The sequence below is a fragment of the Clupea harengus genome, chromosome 6 (assembly GCF_900700415.2).
Source record: "Clupea harengus chromosome 6, Ch_v2.0.2, whole genome shotgun sequence".
Taxonomy (NCBI): Eukaryota; Metazoa; Chordata; class Actinopteri; order Clupeiformes; family Clupeidae; genus Clupea; species Clupea harengus.
In genome coordinates, this window is record NC_045157.1 from 6,784,810 (window position 1) to 6,803,347 (window position 18,538).

At 37.8% G+C, this 18,538-nt stretch overlaps 3 protein-coding genes across 5 annotated transcripts; all 3 read right to left on the reverse strand.

Annotated features, from left to right (window-relative positions):
- Positions 1 to 1,245: 1,245 nt before the first annotated feature.
- Positions 1,246 to 3,501, reverse strand: LOC116220757. The gene is made up of 6 exons (XM_031568873.1): positions 3,442 to 3,501; positions 2,959 to 3,309; positions 2,451 to 2,768; positions 1,992 to 2,108; positions 1,832 to 1,890; positions 1,246 to 1,716 (listed from the first exon to the last, which is right to left on the reverse strand). Exons 1-5 carry the CDS (start codon positions 3,488 to 3,490, stop codon positions 1,877 to 1,879), a joined length of 849 nt encoding a protein of 282 aa, XP_031424733.1. The 5' UTR covers positions 3,491 to 3,501; the 3' UTR covers positions 1,246 to 1,716; positions 1,832 to 1,876.
- Positions 3,502 to 8,629: 5,128 nt separating this feature from the next.
- On the reverse strand, positions 8,630 to 10,634 carry LOC116220756. 2 transcript variants are annotated; one of them, XM_031568872.2, is made up of 6 exons: positions 10,308 to 10,634; positions 10,067 to 10,169; positions 9,819 to 9,948; positions 9,290 to 9,616; positions 8,991 to 9,107; positions 8,630 to 8,886 (listed from the first exon to the last, which is right to left on the reverse strand). In XM_031568872.2, exons 2-6 carry the CDS (start codon positions 10,091 to 10,093, stop codon positions 8,819 to 8,821), a joined length of 669 nt encoding a protein of 222 aa, XP_031424732.1. In that variant the 5' UTR covers positions 10,094 to 10,169; positions 10,308 to 10,634; the 3' UTR covers positions 8,630 to 8,818. The 2 variants fall into 2 exon arrangements, with proteins under 2 accessions (XP_031424732.1, XP_031424729.1); XM_031568869.2 differs by having other exon boundaries at positions 9,819 to 10,169.
- Positions 10,635 to 12,653: 2,019 nt separating this feature from the next.
- LOC105897427 lies at positions 12,654 to 14,988 on the reverse strand. Of its 2 annotated transcripts, XM_031568867.2 has the most exons (6): positions 14,809 to 14,988; positions 14,320 to 14,670; positions 13,862 to 14,191; positions 13,438 to 13,557; positions 13,294 to 13,352; positions 12,654 to 12,966 (listed from the first exon to the last, which is right to left on the reverse strand). In XM_031568867.2, exons 1-6 carry the CDS (start codon positions 14,879 to 14,881, stop codon positions 12,847 to 12,849), a joined length of 1,053 nt encoding a protein of 350 aa, XP_031424727.1. In that variant the 5' UTR covers positions 14,882 to 14,988; the 3' UTR covers positions 12,654 to 12,846. The 2 variants fall into 2 exon arrangements, with proteins under 2 accessions (XP_031424727.1, XP_042563940.1); XM_042708006.1 differs by having other exon boundaries at positions 14,320 to 14,988.
- Positions 14,989 to 18,538: the final 3,550 nt, after the last annotated feature.

Here is an 18,538-nt window from a genome sequence, read left to right on the forward strand (position 1 = left end):
AGTAATAGTAGAGAGGGTTAGTTTTTTACTTTCAGCTTTTATTTATTTCATCACATTCTCAAAGGGAAAGACGTTTACATACATTTGCATGAAAGCTTTAGCCCCCAGGTTGATGTCTTCACGATGAAGTTTCACAAAATCCACATAATTCTCCTTCTTCATGATGCCACCAATTTTATTAAGAAAACCAGTCCCTCTTGGAGTAGAACAACCCCACACCATGATGCCACTCTCCTGCTTTACGATTGGGACGGCGTTCTCTGGGATACAAACCTTACCCTTCGTCCTCCATTGTGTCGATCATTATGGCCTAACAGTTCTATTTTTGTCTCATCTGACCAGAAAGGTCTCTTTTCTGTTTGGTTGAGTAGCGCATTACCTGGCATTAGCCTTTTAGATGCCTTTGCTCCGTTTAAAACTCTCCTTCACTCTGCCCTCTGGTCTACCCTTGGATTACGCCAACTTGAAGCTAAAGGCTGTCGTTTGGAATGCTTCTATGCAACATCTGGTCTTGTGGTTGATAAGAAAATGTTTGATGAACACATACATTATGAGGAGCACAGGAGTTCTGCTCAATGTAACAGTTTACACCTTCAGAATGTTAACTCTAAAATTGAAAATACCCATCAGCAATTGACCTCTTCAGGAAATATAGCACACAGATCACTTCATATGGCCTTTTGTGATATTCCTTGTCTTCTCTTTCCAGTTTCAAACTCCCAACCATGGTTGAAATTTCTGAATTTATGAGAAAATCGAAATCTTCTACCTGCAAGTTGGATTCCCTTCCTAGTCATTGGGTAAAAGCCTGTCTGCCCTCCCTCTCTTCTTTAAGAACTTACTCTCTTATTTCTGGTCTTGTTCCTTCATCCCTCAGGCAACTCCAATTCTTAAGAAACATGGTGCAGACCCCAACAATATGAATAATTGTCGTCCAATTTCAAAGCTTTGTGTAGAATTCATACTGAAACAGCATATGCAGGAAGCGTGAAATTAGCAAGTTCAGGGACTCATCCGGACAGAAATTATTCTGGGCGTCCATGAGTAACTCTTCTTTACCCATTTTTGTGTGGTTTTAGAAAAGGCAGAACAGCTAAATGATTTAGAAAAGGCAGAACACAGCGTAATACGGCAAAATGATGTATTTACTGCATGATGGTCAATTGAAAAGTATTAGGACGTAAGGATGACGCAATCTCAAACTTTTGCCCATGACTTTTTCCAACACCATTTTAAAAGAATGCTTTATTGACATGCTCAATGTTATACAGACAAATCATTTAAAAAACTATAGAAATGAAGATGTTTGTGAAATCAGTTAAGTATACATATTGAATAGCAACAGTTGTACAGATGGCTATACGTATATTCACTATTATCTAGTATTCAGAATTCACAACATTCACAATTATTACCACACTATTACAAATAATTATTCTTGTTTTTACTTAACATCTGAAATTTAGATTTCACAAGATGAATCACGCGTTAAAAAGTAATCATTAAAAGGTCGACAATATTTCTAGATTTCAGCTGAACATTTTTGCCATGTTAAAAAAATGAAACGGTGAATACTCTACAAGTGTGTGTTAACCATTGTGGGCCTCGGACATCAGAATACACACTTTGCTGAGGGGGTTCTCTTCTCTGCCGGCCCTCTGGTGTTGCTCTCTGAGAAAAATGCAGTGCTGCATAACTCAAACTCTCATCATATTTCTGTGGGAGAAAAACATACATCAATTCAAAATTCAGATCTGATAAAGACCTACTGTAGGTACAGTCCTCTCAAATGTGTTAGTCAGATTGCACTTGAACAGAAAAGCCATTTGACCTGATCAGAGGCCTCTCTGCCCATATGTGTGTTTGGCCGGACATCTTAAGGAGGTCGTCCTGTTAAAGCAAAATTACAAATTGTCTGATGTTAGAATTCTACCAATCACAGCATCTAGACATTCTGTATCAAATTATGTTTAAACTATCAGTAAAAATACCTTGGCAGTTCAGACATGTTCTCTTTTTGTAATATGAATAAATTAGATAAATGTCCAAGATGACACAGAGGCATAATGTTCCCCCCAACACAGGAATCATGTGAGCCACAGATCCTTCTGTAAAATAAATAATAATATTAATAAATAAATAACCCTCTGTTTCAATATATAACACCCGAAAAATAGACTCAGATTTTACTATTCATTATTAACAAATACACACAGACACACACACACACACACACACACACACACACACACACACACACACACACACACACACACACACACACACACACACACACACACACACACACACACACACACACACACACACACACACATAAACGCATACATGAACACACGCAGACACAAACACAGAACATACACATATATAAACACACATATATAGTTTTAACCGTGGGCATCAGACATTGAGTAAAAGGTTACATTTCTTACCAGTTTCAACTGTTGTGCCATTCCCCAACAATATCTGTCCACATGTCTTCACAGCACAGTAGAAGGTTGCAGCATTGCTGTCATTGCTTGTAGCTAGCTCATGCATACACTTCAGCATGGAGCTGCTGTTTCTGTAGGCATAAATAAGTCCTGGATGGAAATCTCTTGAAGCAGGTCCAAACCAGTACAAACTGAGCTCTTCTGTTGTGGTCTCACTTACTCCTGGACACTGAAGAGGTTCTGAGTCCACAGAATGAACTGGGTCTTGTGTCGGAGATTGGATCACTGTCACCGCGTTGGAGGTCTGCTGTGTCTCGTCTGTTCCAGTAAAACAATATGAGACACTTTTGTTTGTGGTTTAGATTACAGTATTTGGTAAAAATGATTCCTCTATTGATATGGTTCCTGATTGATAGCAATGTAAAAATCCAAAGTTCCAACTTTCAATAGAAGTTTGGAACCTTATCCTTAATATTATCAAGAAATGTAACTATAACTGCAAAATTACCTGTTATCCTTAAAAAGGTTCTCTCTGCAAAATCCATGAAGTGGGACCTGTTTCTGCTGGCACAGTAATATGAGGCTTCATCTGACCAATTGTTGTTCCTGATTTTCAGATCAAATCCTCCTTCTGTTGTCTGACATGAGATGTGTGAGTCTTTAAACTCACCAACATAGTGGGGATCTGTATTTGTTCGTGCCATGCATATACACCTTGGCATCTGTCCTAATCTCTGCTGATACCAAAATAAATACTCAGAACTGTCTTTCAGTGCCATACATTTCACCGTCACAGTCTCATCCAGCCTAGAAAAGATCACTTGGTCAGGCTGAGAGACCACAGACCCAGTAACTACTTCTGAAAATAAAATAAAATTTGACATAACACACATTAAAAACAAAATGCTTCATAATGTGTTATATGTTATATGTCTTGCATCTGAAATAGGAAATGTAGCCAGCTTCATATGAAGATGTCAATCAAACTTACCTTGGGTAATACGCACAAGAATGAAAAAGGACCCAAGCAACCCATTCATCGTGTCTCCCCTCTAGTACTCATCTCTGGTGGCTGTGGCCCTTTTATGTCATGCTTTTTTTTTTCAAACATCTTTTCACTCACAGTACTTCCTTTTTTTTCAGTTTGAGGAAGTGTATTCTCAGAGTGTAATTTCACACACACTTGAAACACTGACACATTCAACAGTAGGGACAATTTACAGTATGTACCTTAATCTCTTAGGGTGAACAGGCAACGTGCTCATGTTCTTTTGAATAGCAATCCTGTTCCTGCTCTCACTGCTCTGCAGGATTTCCATCTTTCCCAGCTCAGCATATCTGACTGAACTCTTGGCATTTGTGTTGTACAACACTACATGTTCATGTTTTGTTTTATATACTGTACTCCCAAGTGATATTTTTCTATCAGAAATAACAGCACAGCTGTGATTTTGTTGTAGGCATGCTCAATGGCAAAGATGGCTTTTCATGACGCTGCTCATGTTGCATCAGCTGAGAACTGAATGGATAACAGATTAAGTAGTTATTCATATACTCAAGGCTTCTTGTAAATGACACTGTGTGAAAGCTCCTAACCCAAACACTCAGGAGTATCTGTCCTGTTTAACTCTCATCCTACACCAGACCAGTATTGAGCAGAACTGCAAAACTGCAGAAAAGTGTTTTTTTGCACAATTTCTTTTGCTTTGCCAAAGTAACCCACACGTTGTCTCATCAGCGGGCACACAACATTTGTACAAAAGTTAATAATGTTTGTGTGCAGAGTCATAAGAAGATTAAAACAACCAATATTTGAATATAATTTATTATTTTTTGATATGGATCACATTACATGATGTGTATTACTGAAATGCAGGTTTGGTTTGGATTGGTACAGAAAATGGAACTGAATTCAGAGACATTATTTGAAAGAATGAAAAAGTAGCCTTGAAAACAGACCAACTTCCAAATCAATCCATCCTTCCATTTCCAGTAGTCAAATACCATAATTGAAAGTTTTAAGAATATATAAATGTAATACATACAAATAAAAACAAAAAACAAACAACAAAATGGGGGATATGAAAATAAAACAAACAGACTGCAGTTGCTATTGTCAGATAGAGTATGACACAGTAACCAGGACTGAGTGGTCAGAGTTGGACGGCAGAATAAACAGCGTCTGGTGGCAGCTTCCTCTTAGTTCTCCTCCCTCTGGTCTCCTTCTCAGAGAAGCTCAAGGCTGAATAAGTTAAACCCTCTGCAGCCTCAGCCTATGGAAGAAACGTGGGATGTGCATATTACAAAAACAAATCATGGAAAATTAAGAAATGGAGAACATCGGCCATTTTACTAATTTCCTTAACCTTTAAAGAAAAGAAAAAACATTCTTTCTTACCTGAGCACTTGTTTGTCTGGTCTCTGAGCTGACACCTCTAGCTTCCTGCAAGTCTCTCACTGTGAGCCAAATATACACAGATTCAGCCCACTCACCCCATCAACATTTCCATGTTACAATATTTAATTCAAATTCAATTCAATTCATCAATAACAATTGAAACTGACAAGGTGCTTTACAGAGCCCAGAGCTTGAAACCCCTAGAGCAAGCACTAAGGCGACAGGGGCAAGGAAAAACTCCCTTCTGACTGGAAGAAACCTAAAAAAGAACCCAGCTCATGAGGGGGATCTATCTGCTTCGGGCTGCCTTGACAAAGAGACAGAAAAAGCATCAGAAGAGGGAGCGTCAGAAGAGTCAGAAGCAAGCAGATACATTCATACATGCATCAGGATGAAACATAATGGCATCCATGCATTCGTTTATAGACTTTGTGTAAGTTTGATAGAGGTTAAAAATGGAAAGAGCCAGCATTTGAAGTATTGGTTGCACAACAACTTGTGAAGCAGAAAACTGTGTCAATGATGGCATTCATATATTATTATTATCGATATTACATAAAGATATTAATCAATGTGACACTTACTCTTGCAGTTGTCACATGTAATTCTCCTCTTGCCGATCAGCCAAGCCAGAAAAAACATCAACGCAACACAGCAACCCAAAGCCACGGCCAAACCAACCAGCACAATATCCACAGGCTCCGCTGCAAATGAAGCAGAGTGACTAAATCAAATGCAATATAAGTAGTATATTGTAATATAATAATATAAATAGTGGTATAAGCAGTATTAGAGCAACAAACCTGTTTCTTAACTGTGGCCATTTGTTCAGATATTTTAAGCTAATATGTTACAAGATACTGTACTACTTTTTATTCTGGTTTACATATTGTTTTGTACAATAATTAATTTAACGTTATAACGGTTGCTTTTTCCATTGTGTCGTGATTAACAACATGACTTAAATTTTGATGTTTGCATTTTCTGGTACCCAACCACCATGTCGTCCATTATCCCTAATGTAACTACGCCTTACCATCATAACAAAAGCACAGACATCTTCTTAAGACCAAATAAACTTTTTACTTTAAAAAAACAGTGTGTTGCACAATTCAATCCATGGCTATTGATGGGCAGCAACTTCACAGCTACATATCAGCTTACCTCATCAGTAGACCTACTGTCATAAGTGTGTCAAAGTAATGGCAATAGCCTACCAATGATGAGAGCTGTTCCATTCCCAAACAGTATTTGTCTGCTTGTGGCTATGCCACAGTAGTAAGTTCCAGCATCAGAGATGTTGATGTCCTTCTTAGAGAGACTGTAGACACAGCGACCCTCACACTGACCACCCCCGCTGTTGTTGGTGTAAATGACTCCTGGGTGGGAATCTCCTGAAGCTAGTCTGAACCAGAACACTCTGAGGTCTTCTGTTCTGTTCTCAGTGAGAACTTCACACTCCAGTGTCGTTGAATCACCTGGGTGAACTGGGTCTGATACTGGGGCTTGGATCACTGCTGAAATGTTGGACCTCAGCTGACCTTTTTCTGGAAATAATGCCATACACACAACCATCGATCATCATATGCATTTTGGGCGCTTTCATTGCAATTTTAATATTATGACATTAGTCCAATGGTAGAGATATCGAAAGTATATAGAAATGCATGTAATGTTTGTACTGAGGGTACCTTTCACAAGCAAATATGTTCCATTTCCAAAACTTATAGTATAGATGATCCTGACTCCACAGAAATAAAAAGCCTCATCAGATGACTGAATGTTTGAGATAGACAGGTGGAAAGTAACAGAAACATTTTGTACGATGAAACGGTTACTTTTGAATTCATTGTAGCGTACAGAAGGCTGAAAACGCTGAGCCGATCCTACAAGAAGCGGCATCTGGCCAACGCTTTGCTTGTACCAAACTACAGGTTCATTTTGTGTTTTTTCTGATAGGAAGCATTTCAAAGTTACAGTGGTGCCGGTGTTAGCCATCATCACTGGAGTAGGCTGAGAGCTACCCTCAGGAGCTGGAAATAATAATACATTAAAACATTGTTAAAATCTTGAATTGCTCAATTTCTTTCATTACAAGTAAGAATAGAAATACTATAGAATAAATTCCATGGTAAAAAGTATTCAATCAGACTCTACTTACATCCCGTATGCCAAACTGCCACCAAAATGCTGAAAATAAACACTATGGTTTGAGACACTTTACAAATCATCATGAATGTTTCACTGCCGAGTGGACAGTGTGTGGAAGGTGTCTAAATATAGGCACAGAATGACAGCCGGTTTCCACTTTAAAAAGAACAAAGACCATATTGTCACTTCCTGTGACTGTCATGTGAAGCCTGGTTAAGAAAATGGATTTAAAGTAGCTTTTTTTCATGATTGCCATCTTCCAGATTTCTATTCTTCGTGATGGTCAAACTTTGAAAATGTATATTAGAAATTCTTTTTCTGAAAAAAAAGGTTCATTACTGTAAGCACTGTTGGAAAATGTCTGTGTTCAGTGAAGTTCAGTAAATCATGCTCTGAAAATGCTTTGATCTGTAGACTCAAGTCAAATGGCAGCAAGCCAAAAATACCGCTGTGATCATAGATTGTGGATGCAGTAGTGTAGTTGTGGTTACCACTTATGAGGCAGATGTTCATGCCAGTAGTGTAATTCACCAGAATGTCCTGAAGGGGTGCTGATGATTCAGCAACTACAAGAACTTAGACATCCTATCAGGTACAGCTGTATTTTGTTGTCACATTCAGAGTGTATTCATGTTATACAGCGCGGAAGGCCAGTTAACCACAATGTGGCACAGATTTATTTGCAGCTTTTGTTAACGCCCTCAATCTCATACACTGGGTTAAAGTCCGGTCTGGAGGGTGGCACTGAAGTTCACATTTGATGAGTCTGGCCAATGGATCCATGGGTTAAGCTCACCAGCCCCTAGTGGTCAGACGTAGTGTTTCTGTTATTCTTGAGAGAGCAGAATTCCTCACTGATACCCATGAGTGGTTTTTTCTCTGAGGTTTGGTTCAGTCATTTCACTCAGTTTAGTCTTTCTTCATATCATATTCATTTTAGGGTGATAATCGTTTAATATCTTAACCTGTTAATTGTTAAATGTGTTTGTCTTGTTAAATATTTTTGGACCACATGAAGTTTTTCAATACTTTTTTCAATACCAATTCTGGTAGTTTGAAGTTTTTAGCCCACCTGCTCACGGCTAATACAAACAGGAAAACTCTTTTGGCCACCTGACCCTGTCAATGCCTATGCATTACCATTTTAGAGTAGGCCTCTCTAAATCAGCTAATCTGAATGAAGGTATGAAGCAGAACCACCCTCTCTTAGTGGGTATTGCCTGTATATCACAAACGTGAGAAGTAAACATCGCACAAGTGAGTAGTTCTTTGGGCTCGTCACATCTTTGGCTATGATCATGTAAGTGTAATGCATTCAGATTCACCTCCATTCTTTTCTCCCCAGGGAGGTCTACACTTTCCATCACTAGCATCTGTTTCTGCAATAGTATTACTCCTGGCAGAAGGTTTGTGAAATCAAAATGACAAAATTGAAATAGGGACAGGATAAGTTTTACTTCCTTGATGGGTATTATACATTTAAAAAAAAAAAAACCTATTAACCCCAAAAAGCAATTTAGTCAGTTTTAAAAAGAATGCTTTATTACATACAATGAATGTTAAATACTGTAGAGAATATAAGACTTCATACAGAACAAATAACTTAACACAAATTACAGAAAGTGTCAGTGAATTGGATTTTAAGTACAGATATTGAATGGTAACAGTTGTTTTGGTTGATGCCACTTGGAGCCATCGTGACTTTTTAATTTACTTTTTAAATGAATATATAATTTACAATAAAGCTGTTTCAGTATGTTTGATTAAATATATTTAAATTGAAATGGTGGATATTCTACAAGTGTGTGTAGACATCAGACTACACACTCTGCTGAGGGGCCTCTCTGCCCATGTGTGTGTTTGTCCGGAGAGGTTTAGACGGTCGTCCTGTCAAAGCAAAATTACAAATTGTCTTGTGTTAGACTTTGACACATTTGACATCTAACAATCACAGCATCTACAAATTAGGTTCAAACTATCAGTAAAAATACCTTGGCAGTTCAGACATGTTTTCTTTTTGTAATACAAATAAATGAGATAAATGTCCAACACGACACAGAGGCATAATGTCCCTCCCAACACAGGAATCATGTAGTCCACTGAGCTCTCTGTAATATAAACCAAAATTCATGCAGAAAATGAGCTCGTTGTGAATAACGATTTGGAGTGGGTTACATCAAATAGTGCCATGAAAAAAAGACTGAAATTTGTTAATAATTATAACACATAAAAAAATTGTTTTACAACATATTTTTAACCGTGGGCATCAGACACAGGTAACATTTCTTACCAGTTTCAACTTTTGTGCCATTCCCCAACAACATCTGTCCACATGTCTTCACAGCACAGTAGAAGGTTGAAGCATTGCCGTCATTGCTTGTAGGTAGCTCATGCATACACTTCAGCATGGAGCTAGTCTCACAAGTATTGCTGCTGTTTCTGTAGGCATAAATAAGTCCTGGATGGGAATCTCTTGAAGCAGGTCCAAACCAGAACAAACTGAGCTCATCTGTTCTGGTCTCACTTACTCCTGGACACTGAAGAGGTTCTGAGTCCCCCGCGTCTTGTGTCTGGGATTGGATCACCATCACCGCTCTGGAGGTCGGCTCTGTTTCATCTGTTCCAGTAAAACAATATGAGACATTTTTGTTTGTGGTTCAGATTACAGTATTTGGTACAAATTGAACCTATACTGGTATCGTTCCTCTATTGAATGGTTCCTTATTGATAGCAATGTAAAAATCAAAAGCTTTAAAAATCATTAACTTGAAATTTAATTCTGAATATTACCAACAATATAATTTCAACTTGAAAGTTACCTTCTACTCTTACAAAAGTTCCATTTCCGAAGTCCAAGTGCTCATATCTGTTTCTGCCGGCACAGTAATATGAGGCTTCATCTGACCGATTGCTGTTTCTGATTTTCAGGTCAAATCTTCCTTCTGTTCTCTGACATGAGATGTGTGAGTCATTAAACTCACCAACATAGTGGGCATCAGTATGTGTGTGTGACATGCACATAATCTGCAGCATCTGTCCTAATCTCTGCTGATACCAAAGTAAATACCTGTCTTTGTCTTTCAGTGTCATACATTTCACCGTCACAGTCTCACCCAGCCTAGAAAAGATCACTTGGTCAGGCTGATAGACCACGGACTCAGTAACTACATCTGAAAATAACAAAGAATTGGACATGAAAATCAACATTTAAAACACTTAAAATGCACTACTTTACAAATAATTCTTCATCTGCTGTATGAATATAGAAAAATCCGCCAGCTTAATGTTAAAATGTAAATCAAACTTACCTTGGGTAATACACACAAGAATGAAAAAGGACCCAAGCAACCCTTTCATCGTGTCTCCCCTCTAGTACTCATCTCTGGTGGCTGTGGCCCTTTTATGTCATGCTTTTTTTTTCAAACATCTTTTCACTCACAGTACTTCCTCCTTTTAATTTTGTTCAGTTTGAGGAAGTATATTCACATAATGTAGTTCCACCCACATCGATACATTTATCTTCCAACCACATGCATTTTACAGACATATTCTAAATTATTCACAATATACTGTACGTGATATGTGTGTGCAAGAACATTTAACAATTTAGACCTCAGATATCTGCAGACACAGTGTTTAGTAATAAGTAAGGGCTTTAATACTTAAATAAGTATTAAATCACAACATAAATCACAACACTGTACAACACATAGGTAGAACATATGCAGGACAAGGATGGCAGCACAGTCCACTGCTTCAGAGGGAAACATTTAATAATCGATTTAATTTACAACAACATTCAGCTAAAATATTTTCTAAAAATGCAAACATCTACTGGAGTGGTTGCATTTGGGAGAAATGAATATGATATTGACGGTCAAACTTCAAATTGTCTGGAGCACAAAAATGTTGTGAAAGGGAAGCAGTGTGAGATGCTTTTGTGACACACTGCTGGTTCACAGGGCAATGCCCAGCTATCACTGAGTCCATAGAATACACACTGGCTGTCTAACTTGTAATGTGTCATCGCTCCCAATAGGGGGCTCATTGGGTGTGATTACTTTATCATAATACAGCTGTCCATTAGGGTTTGTGGGACACTACATGTTCAAGTTTTGTTTTATATACTTTACTCTCAAGAATAGTAGTGTTTGTGTAATATTCACTATATATGATATATTTCTAAGCTAAAGGGCTTGTTATCAGGAACACTGACGATGGCTTAGGCCGAAACGCGTCTGTGGATAAACTGGTCAAAATAAATAAGCTTTCCACTTCTTGTTATCAGGAATAACAGCACAGTTGTGATTTGGTTGCAGGGATGATCAATGGCAAATATGGCTTTTCATGTAGATGCTCATGTTGCATCAGCTGAGAACTGAATGGATAACACATTAAGTAGTTACTCAAATACTTCTTGTGAATGACACTGTGTGAAACTTCCTCACCCAAACCCACAGGCTGATTAGTGGACCACAGACAGGGGCCTGGGTATCTGTCCTGCTTAACTCTCCTCATTTGCAGAACAATTGTCAGCAGAAAACGTTCCCATACACGTTTTTGTAGACTTAATTTACAGTTGTCTCTTAAACAGGCACACAACATATGTAAAAAAAAGGGAATAACGCTTCTTTACTGAGTTGACAGGAGATTAAAGCAACCACATCAATATTTGTAAATACTTTATTCATTTTTTATATGGATCACCTTATATGATGTGTATTACTGAAATGCATGTCTGCTTTGGATTGGTAAAGAAAATGGAGCTCAATTCAGAGATGTAATTTGAAAGAATGAAAGTGTAGCTTTGAAAATAGCTACCAAACAACCAGCGTCCAAATAATTACATCCTTATAATAATATAATATGAAAATTGCATCCTTCATTCCCCATTTTTTACTCAAACTAAATAATTGAAAGTATCCAACATTTTTAGAACAGAGGAATGTAATGCATAAAAATGAAATTCAAAAACCGAATGTTACAATAGGGGGAAAATGAAAATTAAACAAACTGACTACAGTTGCATCTGTCAGATACAGTGACAACTCTGAAATCAATTGAGACCCTCTACAAGCAGACCTTAAAAACTCTAGACCAGAAACCTATCAGCTATCACCACTGCCATACAGTATAACAACAAAGTATAACTTATTCAAATTTGACAGTTTCTTACAGTTTTTGGATGCCTGTCTCATTTTTTAAATATTACATGGGCTGGCACCTACACCATTAAATTAGTTTATAAAGCTGAAGGATGGCAATGGCTTGGCAACTAGGGCAGTCACCAGGGGAGACTGTGTTATACAGTATAGACACAGTACGTTTGGACAGACAGTCTTCTCAGTACGCGCCTCTAATTACTGGAATACCCTCTCTACTGATGTAAGGGAGTGCGTCAGTATTTCAGTGTTCAAAAACAAACTTAAGAAATGGATACAAAATAACCAAACCTGCAACCATAATTAGGCCACTGCATTACTCACACCTTAACTTCTTTTTATGGCTAACACCTTGTATATCTGTCTGTCTGTTTTTTACAATTTGTTATCTTAACTGCACTGTTTTGTCACACTGTTGTTTACCTTGTAAGCCTGTCTGTTTTTTACTATTTGTTATCTTAACTGCACTGTTTTGTCAAACTGTTGCTTATCTTTTTTTTAATTATTATTTCTTTCTTTTATTTCCGTCTCTCTCTGTCATGCCCTGCCAAGGGACAACGGATGAAAATACCTAACCTAGCTAATTCCGGTGCATTTACATTTTTTTGGAAATGTTTATCAATGTACACTGTCCCTTTTCAAATAAGCGCATAAACAAACAGACACAGTAACCAGGACTGAGTGGTCAGAGTTGGACGGCAGAATAAACAGCGTCTGGTGGCAGCTTCCTCTTAGTTCTCCTCCCTCTGGTCTCCTTCTTAGAGAAGCTCAAGGCTGCATAAGTTAAATCCTCTGCAGCCTCAGCCTATGGGAGCAAAGTGGGATGATGTATATTACAAAAACAAATCACAAAAAAATTAAGAAATGGAGAAGATCTGTCATTGTAATAATTTCCTTATTCCTCATCATTTAAGTTTGTTGTTGTAAAACAAAATGTATATTAGACCAATAATGGTGAAAAATCATTGTATGGTCATTGTATGCATGTTTTCATTGTAATTGCATGTAAATCTCATACATTTCATCAATCATATAAGAATGAATCATGGACTATTGTCTGCTATTTGGAAACTAAACCAATACAAAAATATAACTACATATGATCAGGACAAAAAACATAAATCTCTCTTACCTGACCACTTCTTTGTCTGGTTTCACAGCTGCCATCTCTAACATGCTGCAAGTCTCTTACTATCAACCAAACAACACACATAGACTAAACAAAGGCAGCTAAACAACATTTAAAAGTTACAACATGAATCAATGTGATACTTACTCTTGCAGTTGTCACATGTAACTCTCCTGTTGCAGTTCAGCACAAACAGAAAAAACATCAACGCAGCACAGCAGCCCAAAGCCACGGCCAAACCAACAGGCACAGTATCCACAGGCTCCGCTGCACATGAAGCAGAGTGACTATGTCAAATGCAATGTATGTAATGTATTGTATTATAATAGTATACATAGTGGTATAAGCAGTATTAGAGCATTAACTATGATCATTTGTTCAGATATAGTACATTCACTTTAACTCTAATAATTCAAATCATACAAAAAGCACATGAATCTTGTTGAGGCCAGAATAGCTCTTCATTTTAAGAAAGTCAAATCATCACCTTTAATTTTATGCAAGTTTACATCTACATATCTCCTAACCTCACCCACAGAATTAGTGTGACAAAATAATGGCAATAACCTACCAATGTTGAGTGCTGTTCCATTCCCAAACAGTATGTGTCTGCTTGTGGCTATGCCACAGTAGTAAATTCCAGCATCAGAGATGTTGATGTCCTTCTTAGAGAGACTGTAGACACAGCGACCCTCACACTGACCACCCCTGCTGTTGTTGGTGTAAATGACTCCTGGATGAGAATCTCCTGAAGCTGGTCTGAACCAGAACACTCTGAGGTCTTCTGTTCTGGTCTCAGTGAGAACTTCACACTCCAGTGTCGTTGAATCACCTGGGTGAACTGGGTCTGATACTGGGGCTTGGATCACTGCAGCAGCGTTGGATCTCAGCTGACCCTTTTCTGGAAATCATTTAATGCACACAAACATTGATTATCATATGCATTTCAGATGTCTTGACAATATTCCATAGGTACATAGAGATCGCAAAAGTATATAGAAATGCAGGTAATGCATTTTCTGAGGGTACCTTCCACAAGCAAAAACGTTCCATTTCCAAAATATATATCATAGATAATCCTGACTCCACAGAGATAAAAAGCCTCATCAGATGACTTAATGTTTGAGATAGACAGGCGGACAGATACAGAATCACTGTTTATGATGAAACGGTCATTATTGAATTCATTGTAGAGTACAGAAGACCAAAAACGCTGAGCTGATCCTACAAGAAGCGGCATCTGGCCAACACTTAGCTTGTACCAAACAATCGGTTCAGTTTGTGTTTTTTCTGATACAAAGCATTCCAAAGTTACAGTGGTGCCGGTCTTAGCCGTCATCACTGGAGTAGGCTGAGAGATGCCCTCAGTGTTTACAGGAGCTGGAAATAATAATAATAATACATTAAGACACTGTGAAAAGCTTGAATTGCTAAAATTGTAGTAAAAATGTACAAGTAAGAATAAAATACTATAGAATAAATTCCATTGTAAAAAACCATCAAAAAAACTCAACTTACATCCTGTATGACAAACTGCCATCCAAATGCTGAAAAGAAAAACTATGGTTCGAGACACTTTACAAATCATCATGAATGTTTCACTGAAGAGCAGAGAGTGTGTGGAAAGTGTCTAAATATAGGGTGAGAACGAGGGCAGGTTTCCACTTTAAAAAGAACAAAGACCATGTTGTCACTTCCTGTGACACTGTGTGAAGCTTGTTTAAGAGAATGAGTTTAAAATAGTTTTTTTCAGTATGCCTATCTTCCAAATTATGATGTTCAAACATTTTGTCAATTATTACTAGGCCATTTTCAGTAAAACTGTTGTTAAAATGCTACAGCATTATACTCTGCGTGGAATGTACAAAGTTTACAATACAACTGAAAAAAGATTACAGTAAACACTGTACTGTTGGAAAATGTCTGTGTTCGGTAAAGTGCAGTACTTCATGCTATGAAAATGCTTTGATATGTAAACTTTAGTTTGGGAGTTGTGTGGCAGAAGGGGAAGGGAAACAACAAGTGGTAGATGTACACAGCATGCATTTGGTAGATTGGTACTTATACAAACATCATATGGTTGTGACGGGGCACCTGTGTGACCCGCCACTGCAGCCTGTAGGCTGCTGCTTTAGTGGACTGGGTGCAGGTGTTTTGTGTGTGTTTTGCATGTTCGATGTTCGTGTACATGTACAGTTTATGTGTTCGTTATCCAAGTCATTCTGTTTAAAATAACCACACAATTCAATGTCTTGTCTCACAAATGTTCCGTTTATTTAGTTTAAAATCATACCTCATATTGTCATATTTCATACTGTTGTCCTACCGTAGTTTAGTGTCCCGCCGTGAGTCTGTTTGTTAAGTGAATGTACCGCGTACAAGCGTGAGTTAACTTCCGGGTTGACCCGAAATGATTTATAATATTCAGGCTGATTTCTTACGTGTCGGCTATGCCGTCACCGAGCCTAGTTACTACCGTGATGAAGTCCATTAGTTTATGGCCGTCAATTGTTTAAGTATGGCTGCTGTGAGCCACAGGTGCATTGGTGCCTGCTTACGCCACCCCTGTGAGTTATTAATTGGCATGAGCCAATTACAGGTGCTTGTCGAGGATATTTAAACGTGCCTTTTCTTTTGTTCGGGAGAGTTGCCGTGTTAATAGGACGTTAGTCTTACGAGCTCTCTCATGGACTAGTTACTTTGGTCCTTTTTTATGTTTCTAGTCGACTATTGCTTAAATGTTGGTGGCTATGATGACCATTTATTTGTCTTTTTGGAAAGTTTAATTTATATTTATTTATTATTATTGTTGTTTTTATTGCCTTTGGCCTTATTTGGGGAAATAAAGACCTCATCTTTTCAACATCTTCTACCTCCTGAGTCCTCCTATGGGTATAACATCTTGCTCTAAACCGCAAGGCTATCCCGACCTTTAACAATGGTATATACATGACGCATACAAAAACAGCTTAGTGGGTATACAGTGTTCTCATAGGGTTACTGTTACAGGGGTAAGAAGAGACAGAACGGGTGGCAATTATATATATGAAATATATTGAGAAACACAAATATCCGACCAGGCAAAATCCTGGACGATTTTGGAATCCCTGCCAGACACATTTTTTAGGTCTCGAAAAGAGGACATGTCCAGGTAAAAGAGGACGTCTGGTCACCCTAACTAAGGCCTGTGTTACCCATGCAATGTGTAAACTCAATGCTAATCTACTAAAGCCTGTGTTACCCATGCAGTGCATAGACACAATGCTAATCTACTAAATCCGGTGTTACCCATGCAATGTTTAGACTCAATGCTAATCTTAGACCTAGAGTGAGCATTTCTAATGAGCATATATCAAACAATTACATTTGGCATATAACTTCCAATGATGATGTTAAGAAGAAAATGTGAAATCTCATATCACAGACTTTTAGACGCCATAGCGACCCCTAGGCTGATTTACATTAGAACAAGCTTGAGACAAGGTGTCACGCCAGCACTGAGCCCTGCTCTGGCCACGACTTATAAGCTTATCTCATGCATCCAGGTTTATTTGGTAATTTACATGAATTTGGTCTAATTGGCATCCAACCTGTGTATTCACTTGGTATTATTTACAGTTATAATTATTCGATTGGGTTGTATATTACATTCAGTTTCACTGTCACTTTTAACATTTAAGATTACGGTTTATTGTATGAATGAACTGTCATCATTCATGAACCATTCATATAACTCCTTGTATGCCATGCCATTTCATTGATGAAGACATCACAATTAGCGTATATACTGTTTGGTAATACTGTAGGTATTGAATGCAGTCAGAATAATTGTATTTTCTCCAATATTTGTCACTCTAATGCTTTCTACTAGCCCATAAGGTTCGGATACGTATAAACCTCCCAGCCTGGTGTTTTCCGTTGTTGGTAACAATTTGGCTATCCTTACACTACTAAATGTGTGAGGTAGTATTAGGCAGTATGTATGAACCTGCAGTACTAAACACTGGTGTTATTGGTGTATTAGCACACATTCTACTAGTCCTGGTAAACAGTAGCAACAAGGCCTTAAGGAGTAATCATACCCACAAAATTACATTCAAAGACAATACTGATTCATTAAAAACCATCAATGACAATAAACTAAATCATTCCCATTTGTTGTATTTGACTTTATTGACTGAACCTGTTTGGCACAGAAATAGGATGCTGGTTTTATCATGTGAGTCAATTTCATTACAATGTGAAAAGTACAATGTAAATCAGACATATCCTCTTCAGTCCATAATGTGAAATGTGCTATGATATACTGTTTGCCCAATGTCTTTAGAGCAGGGTCTTATAATGTACAGCTTGCCACTTATTGTGAAAGGCCTTGTCCTTAACCCTCCTATTATGTTCAAATTTTACCCACATCTATTATGCTTGGGGTCAATTTGACCCCAGCAATTTAAACCTCCAAAAAAGTATTATAATTCTTTTTTTTTACCCAAGTTTATGTGTCAGGTACTTTACGTTTGTTGGTTGACTACCTAAATAGCCCTTAAAAATAAAACAATACCCCCACCCACCCCCTTTATACATCCAGAATACATGTTACGCGACTATGGAGAAATATGCAGATCCCCATAAAATCTCACTGATTGACCTAAAATTGGAAAGAGATATCCTTCTGGTGTTTTTATGGCTTCATATTATTTTTAAGTACATATTGTTACATACAATTAAAACAGCCTGGGGTCAAATTGACCCCAAACAACACCTATGCGTAAAGTATATGTACAGGACATTGAAAACATATCATCATGTTAATTTTGTGTTTACCCAGTTGTCCCCATTAAATTAGGAAAAGTAATTAAATATGAAGCAAAAAAAATTATGTCAAACATTTATTTAGAGACGTTAAACATTGAATGGGGTCAAATTGACCCCAAACATAATAGGAGGGTTAAACACAGGGTCAGGCTGCCCTCTTCTGGCAATAACAAATGTTCCGAGACAGTAGTCAAAGGCACAGGGGGCAGCATTGAGTCTTAGAAATAGTCACACAGTGATATGGAATGGGAGAGAGTTGGGGGGGGGGGGTTGAATGGTAGGGGCTGAAGTAACAGACATCTACTGTCAATGAAAAAGTAAAGTAAGTATTATAGAGCAAGACAAAATAAAGCATTGAGTAATGAACATGCATCCAATTCTATGGGGCAGCAGATAATGAGTAGCAATTATGAATGTTTTCTGTTTCTGTTTATTA